The sequence below is a fragment of the Anopheles ziemanni genome, chromosome 2, assembly GCF_943734765.1.
Source record: "Anopheles ziemanni chromosome 2, idAnoZiCoDA_A2_x.2, whole genome shotgun sequence".
Lineage (NCBI taxonomy): Eukaryota > Metazoa > Arthropoda > Insecta > Diptera > Culicidae > Anopheles > Anopheles ziemanni.
The window spans coordinates 7,000,922-7,022,154 of record NC_080705.1 but is presented as its reverse complement, the minus strand read 5'-3'; the positions used below and the strand labels follow the sequence as shown (position 1 = coordinate 7,022,154).

Below are 21,233 nucleotides of genomic sequence, written 5' to 3'. Positions count from 1 at the left end.
ACACCCGCGGGGGCAGGACACACGGCGGCTCGTGCACCCTGGAGTTATGGTGGTCGACATGGACGGCAACGTATTATGCATGCTAATCCAGGCTAGGCTGCTGGAGATCGACCATAAATTAGTCGGTGTGCGACGAACACACGCCAGACCGGTCCTCGGGCCGCTGTAATGTTGGGTCGCCCCCATGGCCAATACATGGCTTTGTAGGCGCCAGGTGTTTGCAAGATTCTGCTACGGTTAAGGATGCCTTTGTTGGTTCCCTATCGGGAACCTCCCGACGAACCAGGGCCGAACAATAACCTAATTAGCACACAAAAGGATGAACAATTATTGGCACCAACCAGAAGAGCGATGGGGATGCCGCCCAGGAGCACTGGTCTCGGTGCTCAGTGTCCTGTCACTTAAGGCGAAAATCCAGGACAAAACCCCTCCGCGCCAGGAGAGGGGCGTGTCCGGTGGAGCAGATGGTGCTTCTGAAGTGTGGAATTTATTGGTTTCACACCGGAAAGGGGTTTTCTTTCGGGCGAAGAATTATGCTGCATCAATCCAACTTTGCAGATGGAAGTATCCTTCATCGGTAGGGATGTCTAATGATGATTAATTGGCCATGCTTGGGAAGCAGCCGATTCATTGTATAGCATTTTCCTACTGCGATGTAAAACTTTGCAACTTCAACTGTTGGTTCTGCATCCGACGTGAAGGTCATTAAGAAGTCGTACATTGTATCCTCGTCAGGGTGAAGAGATGCTCAGAGAAACGAACTTTGTCTCCACTCCGGTCTCCGGTTTCGCTCGCTTTTCCCAGCTTTTCGGAGGTTTCCATTCAGCCCAACGTTGCAAAGCGCTGGGATAAAATTACGATAATTGGCCCGTCGCATAGGTTACCCAGGGTCCAGATGGTTGGCGATGCAGTGCTGCTTTCGCTTCGTTAGGATCGTTCGTTTTGCAAGAGTTACGGAAAAAAGAACTTTTCACCAGTTGCGACTCTACCATTCAGAGAGAGAGGCACACACTTGCCGAACGAAGAAGAGAAAAGGATCCGTAATCCTCTTAGTGTATGGTTTTTGATTGAGTACATTCATGCGGCCTCGTCTAACGTCGGTATCAACCCCGCCCTGGAGTGTAACACCGTGCAGGGGAGAAATCAATGTCAGCTGGTTTTCGCATATTTTTTACGTGACTCCTCGAGCGGCCGCATTCATCCGTTAAAACGTTTCCATATTGCTTCATCATCCGCGGGAGAAATCTGCCAAATCTGACCCTCCTCCCTTTGATCGACACAAACACTTGACGACGTCACGGTGACAACGGGCAGCCCGTGCCAAATCGCTTTCCGACCAACGTACATCGGCAAAGCGATGACGTAAGTTACATGTGTTTGGTCAACTCCCAGACGACGGGATCTATAGGGACGAGGGGGAACGGTGGTTGGCTGGGTCTCGGTGGCCAAACGGCTATTGAATGATAATAAGACATCCGATCATTCATAAATTTAGCCCGGCTGGTGGTGGGCCGTACCGAACGACTGAAATCAGCAACATTTCCGCCCACCATACGAAGGGAGAGGAGACGCAACCGACCACTATCGTTACGAGTCCGTGCTCTTCAATCTCGGGGGTGCCTTCCTGCGTGTGCTGAACGGTAAGTCGGTAGGAAGCAGGAAGGAATATCATATTTTATATTCATCGTTCGTCCGACGGACGTTTTGCATAGTGCCGACCGAGCTGTTCCCGGCGATACAAAACTAATATGCATGCGGGGGGGGCATGGAGTTTGTAAGTATATAGGAGGTGAGGAAAAGCTCACCCGTCGGCGAATTGCAGCGGCTTCGCATAGCGGTGCATTTGCGGCAGATGAATACGAAATGCGCCGGTTGGCCATTATTTCTGCCATGATGAATGGGAACTGTGGCTAAGAAAGGCAGCGCGAAAAGTCTCTTTTAGGACTGTGTGGACTCTCGGCGGAAGTTCAGCGTTCATTAATGCGCTAGAAATTATTCTGCATTTGATTAAATCTATCTATTCGGTTTATTCCATTGAATTTGCACAATTTTCACTTTTCCAAATCACAATGAAGAGTCATACTCGACGGAGCCTTTCTCTATAGGGGGGATCCACCAGGTGGATTCGCTCCAGAAGAAGAATGTTTAATCAACATTATTGTTTATTCAAGCCCCTCGAAAACCTCTTCATTTCCAGTTTTTGGTTTTAGCTAATTTAGAAAGCAAGCTCAGTGCGAGGGAAATCCCCTACTAATTTTGAAATTCTGGACACGTTACCCACGTTGCAAAATATTAAATCCATTAAATTCGAATAAAATTCCACAACACAACCGAGCGTGAATGGTACGTGCTTCGCGGACTAAACGGTGTACACCCGTTGTGCTGCAGCTCTCGCCGGTGCATATTATCCGGTACTCATTAGTCTTGCTCCATTTTTAATGAAGTTTTCGCCTCCATGTGAAACGCGGATGCACCTCTTGGAAGTTGCAAGTGCTCCGTCGCTGAAGAAGTACCTGTAACAACGGCAGGGTGACGTAAATGGAACCCGACATTACCGGGCCCGGTCCTGGTCCAAGGTTGTTACGATGGCACCTTTTAACGATACGAAAACAGCTCTTGACATTTTCCATGAGCATGTTCGTTCATTCAACAAGCTGTTATTTAAGCTGGGTGACCTGCTTTTATAGTCGTAGTTCCCGTTTAGGCGCAACTCATGACTCATTTAACGACTCCAAAAATAGTTAGAAATCCATGAACTACTGCAACGTCCATTCGGGAACTCTCATAACTTCTGGTAATAGAAGTAAAATCCCAAGTTTATGGCCATAACGTCCACATGTTGTACGTCTAGGTTCTTGAAAACTTTGAAGTCTGCTTAATCTGAACTTACGCTTTTTTGGAACCAAGAACTCTAGAGATTTTGGCGCTGCAATGAAGTTTGCGATTTATATGTCTCGTCAATTCTGTCAAATCCTTTCTGATTTAAGTAAATGGTTCCCACATCCAGTGCCGGTTGCCAGATACCAGGATCGATATGGTGCCTCTTGTCTATGGTCTATTTGGTCCTTTTTTCCGATTCTTCAGCTCATGATGGTAATTCAATACCGTGCGCGATGGGCTGGTCCTTTATATCGAGACCCGGGTGTTCATGTGATTGGGTGTCCATTTTAATCCTTTTATGGATCTCGTCGGCGAAGGACCCCCCCCAGGCAGCCGAAGGGGTGGACGTCATTGGCAAACATGAAACGCGCAACAAGCTGCTTATCGTAATATCGTTCGAGTGCACATGTGTCCTTCGGTGGTATGAACGGAAAAAGGATGTTTGATCTCTTGCCTGAGGAGGGTTCACCCATAGCAAGTTTATTGCATAAGCAGTGTACCACCCAAATGGTATTAATTACACTTGGTCGAAGATTTTGTTTCGTTTTGAAGATACGACACAGGGATGTAATTTGATAAAGAATGCAGAAAGAACCAGTACATCTGTTACATGACTTACGAAAGCTTATGATAACAAACAGTGGAGAACAATTCACAATAACAGTGGACTTCCATCGCGTGCGGGGTTCGTTTGTTAAAATCCCGAGAAGCTCAATCAAGCGTGCAACATAATCCCCATTTTAAATCCATCGAGTATAATCAGCTCTCTCTCCAACGAGACCATACGTGCCACTTAGGTGATATCGGAGACTAACGATGGCTAGCGATGGAGCATGTCCACCAGCAGACGCGAATCGTTTGGTCGATATGGAACGGTAAGGACACGTCGCGAGTCTTTGTGGAGAAGCGTAGCTTTCCGCTATCTCCTCTAGTTATGGAAGCGGTGGAGAGAATGCCTGTTCACTTTCGTTTTGCCAATTGGAAGGAGCAATGATTGCAGCCGATCATGAAAGAAAAGGTGGTCCATGATTGGGTTTGTCTTTTATCAGATCGTTCTCCGGTGCAGTAGTATACCTTGTGGAACCATCGCCGATAGAACGTGATTGGATTTATCTTAATTTCTAACCACTTTAGGCAACGGTTTGGTTAAAAGATTTGTTCAAGATGGCGCATGGTTGCATAGGTGTGTGTATTTTATGATTTCTGTACTACTTGCAACCGGTTGGTGGAATGTTTTATATTTCTCTTCTTCCATCTCAATGCGCTTCCCGGGCCTGCCCGGTCGACCGAATCGATACGGATTATCCCCGGGTTTGCTGTTTCGCCAGATCAGATCCGCAATGTTCCGCTGCCTCGGAGCGTACGGATTTTCCATCCGAATCTGCCATTAAAACTTCTCCAGCGCAATCAAAAACCGAGCCGTGGAGCTCCATTTCCTGACGGCGCGCCTCAGAATTCCCGGGCCAGGCACGTATCCCAAAATCTCGGTTCGTGAGCGGTTTATTTGGCTAGAAATCAGAACCGCACCGGAAAGAATGAAAGCGAAGGCATCCAGCGTGTGGAACAGGGCTGTGATGTATTGTGATATGTTTCGGTGGGTTTTTGATTTTGCTTTTGCGTTCCGTATTTTGATTCACCATTCGAGCCGGAATTGCGGGATGGATTTGGAAAAGGAATATGTGAGTGAAGGAAAAATATACATTTTCATCAAAATCTATTTTTCATCTCCTTGGGAACCCCAAAACGTGGGATAACTGATGTATCAAGATACTTTTTATTACAAAACGCACGTTATTTCTGTGGTTCGGGAAAATTCATTCGAAAACCCCAGCTTTTTATCAAATCGGGAAACTCTTCTGTGCTTGCGTTCCCTTACGGAGCATTGAAGAAGATGGAAAATGAAATGAATGTGAGCTACGAATTCTTCTTGCTACGAAAAAGTTCTTCTATTCACCGTCGTTCGGTAGTTGGATGTTGCTTCTCTGCTTTTCTCTTAAACTTGGAAAAGCGAATGCCGACCGCTTGTGGCACGTGTAGTGCCGAGGGGGGCTTGTGTTTAGTCGGTCTCCATACTCACACGCTTCTGCAGCTTTGGCAAATAGTCGCAGGGCAATGAGGTGATGTTCTTAGTTCCTTGAAAAGGCTTGTGAATAGCGAGGGTTGTTAGTTGTTATAAAGAAAAGGGTGTTCCGGCAAGAGTGGCACAATCATTCCAAAAGCTATCCACAAGCCGCGTGTAAAGCGCCCTCAGCAGAAGTGTGTGTGTGTAGTGTGCAAGTGGTGGAATAGTCTAAAAGCGTGTCAAAAGAGCCTGCCTTCGCCTACACCCTAGCCCTTTTGTGTGTGATAGAAGTTTCGTCGTCCATGCGTTTAACCTCGCGAAAACTTTTCGGGCGAAGGGAAAAATGGTCCTCAATGGAAAAGGCGTGCACGGCTCGGCACGAACCTTGCACATTCCCCTGGAGCTGAATGGGTTTCAGGTGGAAGAGGTACTTCATAAGATATTAATTACAGTAGAATTGAGAGTCACGTTGTTTTGCCTTTCAAGTATTGCTCGCTCAAAGTATCACGCCTTGGTTACATCCTTGCACATTTCGTTCCGAAATGAAGCGACAAAAACAGTGAAAAAACCCCCAGAAGTGTAGTAGAAAAGGAGAGAAAAACGTTCGGGAAATGTTTATCATGAAGTGTGCAGCCGATTCTCGTCGACACACGGCAAGAAGGAGTTTTCTTCGCTTTCACATCTTTTCAATTCTAATAACTTTGTCAGTGATGGTGGTAGGTGTATGTTGTTTTCACGACATGTTTATACAAATATTCAAAAGTTTCTATATTTACTCCAATGGCGGTTTATTATATTTTCCCAGACTCACTAGACGCTTTATTTTTCGTATATGTTTTTGGTTTTGTCACGAGATGCAATTTATGTTTCATTTTGGTCAGTTCTCAGCCATCTCCTGTATTTTTACTTACTCAACTTGCGAGCGATGCTTGTGTTATAGAAAAAAAACAAACTTATTTTAACACGTTTTTGTAGGCTCACAATAGAGCCACACTTTTTCCACACACTTTTGCAGTTGTTTAACTGTATTAGCTTGATACAAAAGTCTACCCGTAACCGATTCTAAAGCTTGATCCAATCCATACCGCCCCTCCGCTGTTCGGTGTCATTCTATTCATCAAATTGAAAATGTAATTTGCTCTCGCAGGATTTCGATGGGAAATATAACTCCGCTATACCATAAATAACTGGCCGCGACATGTTGTACCTTGGCAATAAAGCCGTAAAATAAATTCGTTAAAAGTCCATCCATTATGTGGTACACTTCGGCGCTTCATAAATTGCCCGATATGTGTTTACCAAAGCGCAGCAGCAGCAGCAGCCATGCGTTGGATTTCCGCGAAAATGCTTTTGTTATTTTTGTATGAAAAAGGATGCGAAATGTGGTTACCGTTTTTTTTCTTTCTTCTGTTTGCTTTTCATTTTATACACAAACCGCCATACGATCCGGGAAGGGTGGGTGTTGCTGTATACATTTATGCAAAACCGGCAGTTCGAATATTGGATACATAACGGGATAACAACGCCATTTAAGTGTTACGTGACTCTTAAAACATAGGCTCGTTTGATCGTTAGAACCATTTAAAGTATAATGAGTTTTTAAAGCTTATACAGAACGCTTTAAAGCTCGTTTAGGTAAACTTTCCAACCCGACCTCTTTCATTTCGTTATTGAAAACAAATGTATAAAATAAAAAAAAGTAAAGTCAACGCACATAAAATGACAAATAATAATGCGGCGAAGCCCCGCGGTGAAACGTTCGCTTCAAATTCATCCCTCCCAACGGAAAGGGACAGGGGTGAGCTTTTACGAGGGGTAGAGGAAAATTAATGAAAAATTCATGCAATTCCCAAAGCACCTCAAAGGAAGACAAAACCAAACTCTCTAGCATGAAAACATATTTTTCCCAGTCCTTCCCTCTCTGCCTTCGCGCTCCATTGCCACGCCTTATGTCCCGTCTCTTTGTTTTACTCTTCTTATTCCATCCGTTTCTTGTTCGGTTGAAAAGTTTCGGCGAAAAAATGTCATCATTTTTTGTCTTAACGACGCTGCTGAAAGGACCAGCCCAAGTTTGGGCAGGCCAAAGTTAAATCGTGTATGAATTGACGGCAGTTAAAGAGAGAAACAAAAAAAACGGCACTGTTCCCGAGTTGTTGGGCCACATGAGCGAAGGCTTAAGTGGAATAAACGTGTGACAAAGCTTCGACGAAAGTAAGATCCCGCTGCCTTCACGTGTCTGATTAACGATGTACATTATGCCGCACGATTCATCATTCTCTATTCATTGCAAAGAAGCAAAAGAATTCTTTTATTTTTCTTGCTGATTGAATCGAAAACATCTTTACTTCGTTGGAAGGCTTTCTATTCTTCCAACGAGCTACATTTGTTTTAACTTTTTATCTTCAGTTTTTGCTGGAAGTTGAGTGGCATTAATTATTAAGTCTCTCTTTTGAGCGAAACATTACGTTTGAATCAGATCACGATCAGAAGATGCTTTTCTACGCTTAAAGGAGAAAACGTTAAGGGTCGATAACGAAGAATCATTCCGAAGAAAAAGGTCCTTAATGAATTATCTCTTCATCAGCGAATGAACGGGACTTGTGTGATTATATTTTTTACCCAGGATTTTCCGCCGAACCAGCGTTCCGTAACATCCAACGGGGCTCAAACCGGGCACCATTTTCCACTATGTTTCGGGTTGCCATGCAGTCGAGGAAGAATTCCGTATTTTCATTTTCCCCGCTAGATTACGACCTTGCAAAGAATAACGAGCGGCTTTCGGTGAAACATTATTAAACGTTTCATCTTTCGTTTCGTTTGAGGCTGCTCACCGACATGAGCTTTTGTGCCACGGGGGTTTTAACAGTGGTTGAGTGCAATTTCCCAGGCTCAGCAGTAGTGTTGTGCTTAATGAATCTTTTGGCGAGATTCATTCATATGAATCTTTTACCTAAGATTCATTCAGATGGATTCATGAATCTTTGCGGATTCGAATATTCAAAGCTTAATGAATTTTTCAAAACCTTAATGAATCTTCATGAATCTTTCATGGTTCTGTCATGAATCTCCCCGATTCTGTCATAGGCGTGGACAATGAGACCAAAAAAAAAAAAAAAAAAAGGTGGTCCCTCAACCGACTTTTGGTTGGTGACTTTACACTATTTGGTGTGTCTTTGGGATTCATGAATCTCGCGGCGAAAGATTCATGAATCCCTTATAAGGCAGAGATTCATTCAGATTCATGAATCTGAATCCGATTTACACAACTCTACTCAGCAGCCATCTGTCGGACGGCTTCCGTGTCCGGCGACCATTTGTTTACCAGTGCGCGGGGTTTGAACACAAAAAAACACTCTTGTTGTTTCTGACGTTATCTGGCTTTTCATAACACAAATGGATTGATGTTGTTCACAACCGGGCTGACTTTTACTGGAAGTCAGTGAGCGTGCATGGCAGTATTTGCCTCAAAGTGCACATAAACACGCTGCATAATGCACCCGCTAACCTCGAAATGCACTGGTGCATCATGTTAAATGACTTCTCTTTTGTGTCGCATTACTCATACTTGCTTGTTTTGTTTATACCCGAAAGCTTCAGCAATATTGCTTCTACGCTTCGTTTTATTATTTTCGATGTTTCAGTTTTGTGTTTTACAGCAATTACTTTCTTCTATCATCTCTCCCTTTTATTAACTCTAAGTGTAGTTTTTCGACAGTCCACTGTTTGTTGAAAGGAACGAAAATCGTACCATTTCTATTTTATTGCCACCTAACGATATCGATCCCGAACCTCCCAATACAGCTTCACTACCAAACGATTGACGCTGGAATTGTCTCAGCAGCAAACAGCTTCAGGCTCCTAACATTCGCGACTTTTTCATTTCATCCCCCCCCGCTCCCCATCTTCGCGTCAACTTTCTTTCTGCTCGGCTACAAATGAAACCAAACTCCGGCAAGGAAGAAAGGCAACGTAACATTTGTGCCGTTGTTCTCCCGGCTGTGCCGACCCAGTTTCCCAGCCCTTCTTTCCCTGTTCACATATTAGCTTTTAATTTGTTCCACTCTATAAACTTCGATTACATCCGATTGCCTGCCCGGTGGACAATCAACAGGGGTGTCCCCGGAAGGCATCGATGCGCGAGGCCCACTGCTGAAATTGGTCGAGCAGGACGCGGGGAAACGGTTTCCGGCACCATACACAGTCGTCTTCCGATGGAGACGACGTACCTTTTCGGGTCGTTGGTGTTTCGGAAGTGGAAAAAAAAAAATGTCATGATCAACGTCGCGCCGAACCTAGAAGCTCAGGTTCGTTTGGAGGCGATGAAAATGAACACTTGTTGAGGGCTTCAAGTTTTATTGTATTTCACAAGATTTGTTTTATCGTAAGATGTTTAGCTTTTTTCCGTTTCGAAAACAGCTTTTTAATGGATGTTAATGGAACAGCAAGTCTTTGCTCAAGCGTTTTTTTCTGGTCAACAAAGATGGTTTTCTTAAGGGGAGGATGTTCAACAAACTTCCCGCATTGCAGCGACGCTCTAGAATGGAGTAAAGAAGAGGGAAACAATTTCTCACGAATTTTTCAAATATTTCAACCCGGCCAAGGTAAGGTGGCTGGGAAAACGGAACTCGACACGGTGCCCTCCTTAACCGATACGCCAACGCCCATAAATAGTCCGGTGCTTAACGCACCACCCACCCCCCAAATCGGTGAGCGCGTAGGGCTTCGAGGCTTTTCGGGGTTTTAGTAACCCACGCACAAGACACACCCACTCTGCTGCCCACGGTCAGAGTATGATGAAAAGCTGGTGTTCGTTTCGAGATGGCGCTATTTCGGGAGGGGTTGTAAGATATTCGGAAACCAACCCCTGAAGTCTCCGTCCGAGAGGCACGAAAGGGGACGGGTTCTCGCCAAGCCCCCTCGGAATGTTTGCAAACATGAAGCGTCACATCGCATGACAACGTGATTGGGAGGTTGTTGTTTCTTTGAATATTTGCCATCGATACGGTTTCTTGCGAAACTTTGGTCTAGCGAAAAGGGATATCATAAATATTCTGTTTCTTCACGAGCTTCAGATTACCTGGCTTTAATCTACCGTTACGGACAGTATGAAGTATATTTCTCCTTCGCCAGAAATTGAGTTTACTCTTAGGTTGATTAAGTTCTTGTTTCACCAAAGAGCTCCCATTTGGGTTTTCATTCACTCTTTGTCCTTTTGTTGAATTGTCTCTTTGTAGATAACACCACCCGAGGGGTACTGTTTATCAAGTAGCTGTTCATTTTCGTTCACCTTCGCCTCTGTTCACATTTTCTTTTCAAAAGACAGGAAGAAAGGAAGATGTACTTTCTCGTCACTCCCGAGGACCGCTCCTTTTGTCCTTATGACCCGCTCTTTGTTCCGGTTTACAAACTTAAGCAAAATATTATCCTCCTTCCTTCCGGTGGTTGCGTTCCATCCCCATCTCGTTTTTCTGTGCATATCGAGCGTATCGTTATTGCGTGGGAATTTTCCAGCTTCAGCTTCGTCGTCGGCGGTTTCAAACTCATTGCCTCCCGTAATCGACGCGGAAAGGAAAGTGTCGAATGAATCTAGGATTCTCGGTTGAAATCTCGAAGCCCTTTCTCTTTCCCAGCACAACCACCATCGATATGGTTAACGACGCCGCACTTGGAAAGCCCCGGACTAGTACCAACCACCGGGCGCCTCCATCGTTCCGCAATGCGGATCGTGTTGAATTATTCAACGATTTCCCGGTACCAGTTCGCACATACTTTTACACACTGCATTGAATTCAATTTCTCGCCTCCTAAGAAACCGTACACTGGGACGGGTGTGTTGCTTGTAAACCGGGTAAAGGAATGTTCTTCGTATCCTGGGAAGCGAGAAATATTTGCCAATTTGGTCATCGAATGGAAATCAAATTCATCAAACGACCGTCTCCTGGCGCATCCTTTGTTTCAAGGACTGTCGATGGTTCGACGTATCGATGTCGTTGGTTAAAAGAGTCCAAGAAATATGTTCCTGTTGAAAACTATCAAAGGAAAATATCATGTTGCGTTTTCAAACGAAGAAGCGAATAAAGATGGACCTAAACATTGCTACTCGAAATTCAAGGGAAGCTGATGAAGGATACACCTTCCACCCGAAGACCGTAATATACTGCAATTGATCACTTTTTACCCAAAAAATCATCTCCAGAGAAATCAGCATTAATACTTGAGCAGTTTTCTTCGTGTCCTGGAGTGTACTTCTTCATCCGGTGGCGTCTTGCGAGATAACGCTCCCTACTCTCTTGTTCGTAGCAGCCCCGTGAATGGGTATAATTTATTGAACACGGACAAAATTTATTGCCCGCAGCCCAACGGTACCAAGTGGCCAATCATCTCGGAATGCTTTCCCTCTTCCTTGCTTCCCCTTGCGCTATGGCAAAGAGTAAATATGGGCGGGGTTCGAAGGATGCGGAAGCTCTACACAAAATAAGCACCAACAATTTCTGAGTGCGACGTTTGCGTAAACAAATGTGAAATGGAAGTTAGGGGGAAATTTGTATTCTTGTTCTATTTCAATTACCCCCCTCCTGAGGGGTTGGTCAATAAATAATTTCCATGAATGAAGAAATATTTCTTTATCTTTAATTTTATTAAATCGTGGGAAATCATTTCAATTTAACCGAGTTCATTTGAATAGGAGAAAGCTTGACATCATCAAATATATATCACAACTCCACTCTTTCGAATCATCATCCCCTTGGCGATTATTATTTACCATGACAAAGCCGCATCTCTCGTACTCGGTTTGTTCCGTTAACGCATCAATAAGTTTTATTCCGTAGCACACGCTTCAAACACAGACCCACAGATCCGCATGATACGAAGTGATGGGGAGAAGAATAAAAGCTTCGTAACATCGAGCGGTAACACACCCTAAAAGAGACAACTCTCCAATGACGAGCGAATCGAGGCGAGCCGGAAGATTGTTCTGGACCATTGAGTGTCCCGATGCTTTGGGCAACATTTATGTGGAAAATGTGTGGCTGGGCAAGGAGGAATGTTTTCCGGCAAACTGAACGACGAGGATATGTGAGCCGGGGCAGTAAACCGATCCAGCTCATCATTTCCCGTTCAACGGTCATGTTCGCAATCAACGACGATTTGAGGGCGGAATACTCATGTCGTTGTTGTTGCATTCAACAACCGCCCTAAAAACTGGTTCGTTACCCGGTAGTGAAGGAAAAACAAACCAAAGAATCGTATCAGCAAGACGTTGTAGGTTCTTTTCCATGAATAGCGATTTGCTTTGCGTCACAATATTGCACTTTTGAACAAAAAAAAACATCATCACGAGCGCCTTTCGCCAAACGAAAGGATGGCTAAGGAGGCGAGGAAAAGTTTTTCCCTAAACGATTGCTCGGACGTTTTTTTTTCTTGCTTTTCCAAAAAAAATATCACACGGTTGGCGCTCTCATGGTTCGTTCACAGCCGTCTGCGATATATTCCGTTGCAGCAGTCAGTTATCGTTTCGTGTTGGGTAAACTTTTGACGTTTTAGTTTTCAAACATTTCTGTTGCCTTATTTCCGCTTTTTGAGGATGGAATAAAAAAACTACTGTTAAAAAAAAACATGCTAAACGGTGTTCGCCTTATCGCTTTCGGGAAACCAAAACAAGTTTTCATCAGCAATGAAACTGCATCATGAAAAGTGCTCCGTTGTGTTCCAAAAAAGTTAACACGTTAGAACTACGTTACGCTGCGTTCGGAGAAGTCATTTGAAGCGAACAAAAATCCCGCAGAAACATGGGAACACCATCTTGTGGGGCTCATTTATCTTTTCGTTACCAGGTTTTTTTCTTCTGGCCCAAAAATGTTTCCGAGTTTTGCATGTACATGACGTAGTTTATTTTTCTGGTTTTGAATTTTCTTGCTCTTTTAAATGCGAAAAAAGGTGTTTGCCGTTGTTCAATTGTTATTGTAATACTTTTATGTATTACCTACACATTTGTTGCACCATCCTTACCCGCTTTAGCTTCCTGGATTTATGTGATATCATCGGTTGGACCTATCATTCCCCAAAAAGGGCACATAAGATTGACAACTGATAAGGGTATTCCTCTTTGTTGTCCACCTTTTTTTTTTCAAACCATCACTGTCGAAGGTTTCACGTTGCCTAATCACATTTCTTTCCTTTTTCCGTCGTTTCTCACACAGCTCCGCAGTGGATACCGTCACCAAGACCAAAGTTGCCATAAAAAAAATCTCTCCCTTCGAGCACCAGACCTACTGTCAGCGGACGCTTCGAGAAATCAAAATTCTTACCAGATTCAAACACGAGAACGTAAGTACGCGGACATAATTATGTGACGCCACATGTGGGCTGGGAAGTTTTCGAGTTTCCCCCATTGGGTAAATGGAAAAGTTTTTCCCCTGTATCGTTTCATTCGTCACCAACAGTAGGCGTCACTTTCGTTTGTTTTTGTTTCCAATTTTTTCCTATTTATTTCTTTTTCTCGTTAATTTCCTTTACGAACGCAACACTCGGTCTTACCAAGTTGTATTTTATTTATTTTTTCAGTGTTTTATGTTTGAAAAAAATGCTAAAATTTGTGACAAGTACGAGCCAAAGTTTATTGTTGTTCTTGAGTCAATCAATCTTTTCCTTTTGAATTTTTGATTCATTGGTGATATTTTCAAATTAATTTGCCATTTCATTTTTCTTGCAAAAGAGGCTCAAACATACTTCATGTTACGAGCATTTATATTAGGGACATGTAACAATAATTAAAAAATGAGGATAATTGTAAATTAATTGAAGCCAAACTTTGTAACGTAACGATAAATGTAGAAGGCACTTTCCTTCACTCCATCATCCTCTCGCCCGATTTTCCTCTAAATCGCCTTTTGCTGTGGCGCGAAACAGAGTTTTTGTCTCTAATTGAATGATGTATTTTTTGGCACGAGCCTTCGAAAGCTTCGCGTGTTTCCTCCCAAAGGCTCCTGCTAACTACCGGCTACATTGTAAAGAAAGCGAACCATTATGTTCCGAGCCTTTCGAGGTAAAAATGCGGCTCATGATGGAATACTGAGAGAATGGCACACTGGAACCCCTGGGGGCAGCAGAGTTTCCGCTCGAACCGTTACCATGCATCTGCGGTCCCGGTCACCGCCCGGCTGTTTTTTCTGACGGAATCAATTTCCATATTTTAGAGAAGCCAAGAAGGTTTCACTTTCGATCCCCGTTTAGAAACATCTTGTCCTGAGGGCGGCCAAAATGTTGACTTTACGGCGGCAAGCTTTATTAGGACCAGTTCAGGATTGTGAAAAAAAGACTCTCTATCGTTCTATCGGTTTCGTCTTTTTTTATTTTTTCGTTTGGCCTTAGTCAAAAAAGTAAAACCCGGCAAGCCGATCAACTCATCTCGAACGGTTTCGCTTCCCAGATGTTCCCTTCTCCGGTTGGCTAAGCGTATTGATTTATTTAAATCGATTTACTGAAAATGGCCACCAACGACCGCACTTGTGCAACGAGATGATTGGCTTGGGTTTTTTCATTTCGTGCCCGTTTCTCTAGCTTTCGCTGATTTCCTCCACAAAGCGTCAATCGTGCTTCAGGATCGAGTTTCCATTGCGATCCGTTCGACAGCATAATTCATCATGGAGAGTTCGGTTTCACCGGTCAATCATAACCATATTGTTCCGGTGTCCTTTTTTCATCTGGCGTACTCATCTAAACCTGCGATTGCCTGTTGGTGATGTTTTCCGTTTGAATATTTTTTCTTTCTTTCTTGCTTTCTTTCTTGTTGCCGTTCGATGAAGACATGTCCCACGATTTGTTGGTTTTTTCTTTGTTCCCACTTTTTCACTTTCTCCCTTTCTCCCCCATCGCTCCGTCAACTTCCGACAGTGTCCTCGTGCGGAACCATTTCGACGAATCAAGTCAAGTTTTGTTTTGATTGTTTCTCTTCTATCCGGCGGCGTCGGGTGGGAAAAATTGATAACCACTGGCTTCCCGGAAAAAAAGTGTACAACCCTGCGGGACATGGCACACAAACACATACACACACAGAATCTCAGCGATGGGATCATTTCCACGCTTGATTCTGTACGCGTTTTGCGGCTCTCTTAGAAAGTTGTCAATCAAATGCCGGCTATTCGGAAGACTCGCGCACCAAACTTGAGCCTGTCTCGATACGCGACTGACAGCCCCCAAAAAATGCGACGACCGCAGACGACTGCCCTCCATAGTGAGTGCCTCGAGGGTTTTGGGATTCAAACATGGCTAGGACTACCGACAGCCAAACCACGGGTTCGGCGAATTTCGATCGGCAGACACGCGCCACATCCGACACCGCGGTGTCCAGCGCAACTCACTCCAAAAACTTCCCATCAAAGCCCCAGGGCGACATTGGGTTTCCTCTTCCGAGAAGCGTTATCATTTACCGCCAAGTCAGAGACAATATTTATCGTTAATTTGTATTGTATGACATCATCATTATATGTGCCACGGCGACTCACTGGAGTGTAAATTGTGCCATAAAATCGACTGACTCACTAGCACTTTATCGTCAACATCAGAAGCCGCACGAAAGATTGCATGGTAATAACCATATACGGAATGGTGATGACCCAAATAACAACGTACGTTATGTTATGCGTTTCTCATTAGTTTTAAAGGGTTAGTAATCGTAATTTAAAAATACTTAAACCATAACTAACGTACTTTAAACATCTTTTTCTGTTTTAATATTGTTCTTCTCTCGTTAACAATTTTGTCAAATGGTCACTTGTCACAAAATATTAAAATGTTTAAAAAAAATGTTTCATCTGATGCTTCATTTTATCGTTGTAATAATTCTGGGTCCTAAAAATATCATTTTTCCCGCACACGTCGGTATTTTTATTATTTCTCAAGGCAACAAATAATTTTTTTTTTAGTGAAAGTTCTTATACAAATCCCTTTCATCTACACTTGTTGCAATTTTATATATGTCTTTTGTATTTGAAAATTCACCGCCACGCCAAAACAGACACAGTTGAATGCGTTTGCTTGCAATATCCGTCTATGTCCATGTCGGGGAATTCACACTCTCGGCTGTCGGGGGGGAGTTTCTATCGAATAAGCTACCGACTGCGTTTGTTTGCAAACCTTACCAGATGAAGGTTAAGATAGCTTTGTACACAAAGGCGTAAGGCGTGGCAAGAAGGTATCCGTCATCGTTCCGAGTTACGAGTTTCTTACGTTACGCTTCGGCGAATTATCCTTTTGCTGCTTAGTAGAATATACGTGTTTGGATACTTTTTTGTTGCTGCTCTTTTCCCCAAGGAGAGTAACGAAGCTTACCTTAAACCCCACCTTCCACCGGCCCAGGTGATTGACGCTCGTGCTCCGATGGATTGATCTACTTCCTTCATACAAGCCAGCCCACCCTTTCTTCTTCATCCTGTTCGTTGATGGTGCGATTCTTGCCACGTTTGGCGATCGTTTCGAGCGATGAGAACATTCAAACGGAACGGTGTGAGCGAAATCCTTGCTCGGGCAATGAAAGATGGCGGAAGAAAATAAATGTCATCCCGCCATCCACCTCCTTCCGGTGTGCTCCCCCATACCAGCGCGATGATGGATAAAGGCTGGCAAAGTGAAGCGCGCTCGGAAAACTTCTTCTTGCACGTGGACAGCACGAAGAAAATTGCTCCGGATGGACGATGGAGAGTTAGTGCTTTGGCAGCAAAATGATTACGAAATGGGGCGAAGAACAGGAAGGATCCGATATAACATTCCCTTGCGCCACCTTACTTCGCTGTGTTGGTGCTGGTGCTTGTGATCTTCCGCCTCGGGAAAGGGCGCTACTTCTTTGAGTTGATTTTGTTTGCGTCCCCAGCTGCGATAGCGGAAACGAAAAAGTTTGAACCCATCGTTCAAAACGGGGGTTCCTGTTTTTTTGTGTGTGTGTGTTTCGCTTCCCGTCTATCGCCTCCCAGATTGGATCGGAAAGAGGTTACGGTGGAACAACAATCCTGTCCGAGATGGCCCTCGATCCTCGATCCACCCTCTAACACGATTTTTCTTAGCAAGGTTGTTGTTGTTCAATTGTGTGCGCGCGAGCTCGCTCCTGTATCCTTCGCACAAAGAAAACATTGTTCATTTTACATTACCAACCCGAGGAAACTTTCTTCTACGGGCCATGCCTTTTCCAAGTTTGTTCTGGGGGCAGAGCTCATCTTTATGGTGCCGCTTTTTGATGGAGGGACGATAAATTTCCCCATCGACGTTGGACTGCCTCCTAAAATAGCGACAACCTCCTAAAGAGGTCCTTCGCTCCGGGGAAGGATGTTATTTCCCGGGGGTCTTGTTTATCTTGTCCCCAATGGTGTAGGGCGGCGGGAAAAAGAGCCCCGTACTCGTACGGCAAGCATGGAAAATGGAAAGGAGAAAATTTGAGCTATCATCGTCATTCGTTCGGTCTTATTTAACTCATCTGTTTTTCGGAATATTTTCGCATTTTCTTAGCCTTTGTAAATAACAATCCGAAGGGGCTTGGCGAGTGGAGAAGATAAGTGGAGGAAAATTCTGTGAAATTTGGAACAGGGGTAACGCGGGTGGAAGAATTGTGTGCCCGTGCACTTATCTACTGGCTTAAAATATCATCCTTATCAAATTGTAATTTTATTTCTATTTTTCTTTCCGCTCTCTGTTGCAGATCATAGACATAAGAGATATCCTCCGGGTGCCTAGTATAGAGCAGATGAAAGATGTATATATTGTTCAGTGCTTAATGGAGACTGATCTATACAAACTACTAAAAACACAGGTAAGTTTTGAATAGTTTTAATAAATTATTACTTTGTTAGTCAACTAACGAAGATAATTAGATACTCTCTAACATATTCACACTGTTTCAGACGACTTTTGCAACTTTGTCATAAATATCGTATGAAGCCACGAGTTGAGGTGGTGGAAATATTGCCATACACCCCGTGTTTCCCAAACTCGTGCTGATTCTGCTTAGGCCAATTTGGAATGCAAACTAAAATCAACGAGCAATTCTAGAGTTCCCGGGCAAGGCAGACATTCTCGGCCAACTTGGGCAACGAAACTGAAGCCACTAATGGCAACCACCTTCCGAGGACGTTCCACCATCCACCCCTTTGCTGTCACAAACTGGCTGCTCGTTCTGCGAATGACAAGCTGTCCCTGTTCGGGAAAGCCGGTTGATTTGGGCCCGCCTTTGCCCGTGCGCACGTGCCCCGGGGCTAATAATCGCAATCACGAATGCAATCACTATTCTCGCTCCACAAAACATTCCGTCCAGTTCGGCTCGAAGCGGTTCATTCCGGTCCGTTTCATCGTCAACTGTTTGACTTGCTTTCTGCTAGCAAGAGAAAGACTGTAGTGACACAGACGACGACGAAGTCGACCGTGGGACATTTTGTCTCGTTCCCCGGACGAAGGATTCGAGACGCTGCTTTGCCGTTCTTGCTGCTGACCCCCGCGATTAACTCTAGTTCCTAATCCGGGTGGTCCGATAGTTCACCTTCACAAATGTGTTCGTCCCTGGGGTGGATTGAAATCCAATTAACAAGAACTTCCTCAATAGCTGAACTTTCACACTCTCGCCGGTTATGCAAATGTTCTTTTCATCGGACGAAAGACACGGTCATCAAGTCAAGTGTGGACAGACGCCGTCCGGGATGAGACCAGTGTCCGTCGATGACAGCCGTCGATCGCCGATGCTCCGCCTGTCTACCGGCGGCGACTCTGTCACATTTAAATTCGTTCAATTGAAGTTTTATTGCTGCCCGGGCCCGGGCACGTCAAATTTCCATTTTTAATGAACCATCGCTCGCGCTTTCGAATGCTGCTCGAGTCTCATTTGTACCGAGTGACGTCGCGATTTCTCGAGCACACTCGCCGAGACAGACCTTTTACGGATTAACACAAAATTCCACTAAATCATCTCGTTCATTCCAAAAATTGAAAACTGGAAACCATCCGACCATTCGGACCAAGTCCAGGGTCAACAGTTTCACACCAAAGCACGGCAAGGTGACAAAGGTAAATCAAAGCCGTCACGGGAACGCTTCCACGTCAGTGGAATCAATTCAGGGCGCTAGCTGTAAGAGCATACTTTTCCCGGTTAATTATTTATTGATGGGCCCTCCATTTCTCGTGTACCGAGTGTTGGAAAAAGGGTCTACACTGTCCCTGACAGCGGGTCTAATGTGGGGTTAATGGTTTCGAAACCGTCAGCGAACGAAAGACAAACAGATTGCCACCGTCGGTGTGGGGTTGCTATACTTTTTGGAAATTCCTAATTGATTTTTAATATTTATTAGTTTATAAAAGCTCCTCTCGTGGGATTGTATCTGCTTCAGTGAATTTTGATTGCGAACCGAACATATGCAACGAGCTAGCATTTTCTATCCAAATAAATCTAACAATGTTTTTGTGCTGTAAAAAGCTATATTTACCTTTCTTTGTTTCCCATTTTTCAGAGACTAAGTAATGATCATATCTGCTACTTCCTGTATCAAATACTTCGTGGTCTGAAGTACATCCACTCCGCGAACGTGTTGCACAGGGATCTGAAACCCAGCAACCTGCTGCTGAATACGACTTGTGATCTAAAGGTAAGGCAAAAATCATGGCTTGCTGCCTGCAGCGGCGTATGAAGGTTGCAAACATAATTAACCTCGCTGTTAGAAGCAGCGTAAAAGGGGCAGAAAAATGTCCAATTTGTAAGCCTCGGTACGCTTGAGAAAGTAGGTCACTGGAAAATACGTCCTTCAGGTAGGGAAGCTGTGCTGGTGATGTTCTTTGAGGAACATGTTTTCATACAAACCCTTTCACACAAGTTGAACGATAAAGGAATGGAGGCGCCAGGTGTTTTTCGTTCAATGCAATAACATGACGACCGTGTTTTGATACTCTTTACAGATTTGTGATTTCGGTTTGGCTCGCGTAGCCGATCCCGAGCACGATCATACCGGTTTTCTGACGGAATACGTCGCCACCAGATGGTACCGGGCGCCGGAAATTATGCTCAACTCAAAGGTACGTAGCCCGGTGTCCGAACACTCTTGGACACGCACGCCATACGCGGTTTTGTTTCTCTAATGTCCCTTCTTTATCTCCCCCCCGTTCCCACGCAGGGCTACACCAAATCGATCGACATCTGGTCGGTCGGGTGCATACTGGCGGAGATGCTGAGCAATCGGCCCATCTTCCCCGGCAAGCACTATCTGGATCAGCTGAATCACATCCTCGGCGTGCTCGGGTCGCCATCGCAGGAGGACCTCGAGTGCATCATCAACGAGAAGGCCCGCAGCTACCTGCAGTCGCTGCCGTTCAAACCGAAGGTCCCATGGTCGCGGCTCTTCCCGAACGCCGACGTCAACGCGCTCGATCTGCTCGGCAAAATGTTGACCTTCAATCCGCACAACCGCATCTCGGTCGAGGACGCGCTGGCCCACCCGTACCTGGAGCAGTACTATGATCCGGCGGACGAGGTAAGCTAGACGCTAGACTTCGGACATCGGCCCAGACATTGCCAAAAACGGGAGGGAAAGTGAGACGTGAAGGTTGATTGATACATGACGTGTCCCGTCTCTAGCTCCGTCCACACAAGCGTGGATTGAGGCGCCTATTTTTCGTGAACCCATTTCAATGCCAAACGTTGTTAGCCACGGATGCTATCCGAAAGGGGAAATTAATGCTTGCACGTGAGCACCGGAGTGTGTAATGAGCTTTTAAATTGCATGCACACCGAATGGAAATAATTGTTCGTATGAAAGGCGGGGAACATTGATGGAACGAGCAACTCAAACGTACACAAAGCGACTCATTTGGGGTTGCTTTCGCCTCTGTGTCTGTGTAGGCATTTGCTTGCCATCCCGCCATCCTGGCAGAAAATAGAACCATAGCACATACGTTTCGAAATACAAAGTGAAATTACACGCTTGACAAATCACGACGATTTGTTTCAGTTTCGCATTCGGTCGATGGTAGAATAGAACGTGACAGTTATTTCAAATCGTGTGAATCTACATCCTCTAATCCGTCCCGCGATTAATCCGATCCGTTAATTGAATTCGGCATGTGTTCCTCCCCACAATAGATAGCTTATCCTGGGCTTTTGCCGGGGCTTACAACTTTCCCCACATTTGTGTCTTTCATCCTTGAACGACACGCGGTCTTCGCGCGTTACCGAAGACTAGATTAGTACCGGAACTTGTTTGTATCTAATTCAATTGTACCGAGACTCCTACTAAATGCCACATTCCTTCCACGTGGTGTGGCGCTA

The 21,233-nt window shown here is 44.7% G+C and overlaps 1 protein-coding gene across 1 annotated transcript in view; it reads left to right on the top strand.

Moving 5' to 3' along the window:
* Nucleotides 1-21,233, top strand: part of LOC131282188 (mitogen-activated protein kinase 1) — a 37,163-nt gene that overhangs the window by 14,497 nt on the left and 1,433 nt on the right. The window contains exons 3-7 of the mRNA XM_058311595.1: nucleotides 13,144-13,270; nucleotides 17,631-17,741; nucleotides 19,426-19,560; nucleotides 19,868-19,984; nucleotides 20,083-20,439. Coding sequence (XP_058167578.1) covers nucleotides 13,144-13,270; nucleotides 17,631-17,741; nucleotides 19,426-19,560; nucleotides 19,868-19,984; nucleotides 20,083-20,439 — 847 coding nt within the window. The remainder of the gene's footprint in view (nucleotides 1-13,143; nucleotides 13,271-17,630; nucleotides 17,742-19,425; nucleotides 19,561-19,867; nucleotides 19,985-20,082; nucleotides 20,440-21,233) is intronic.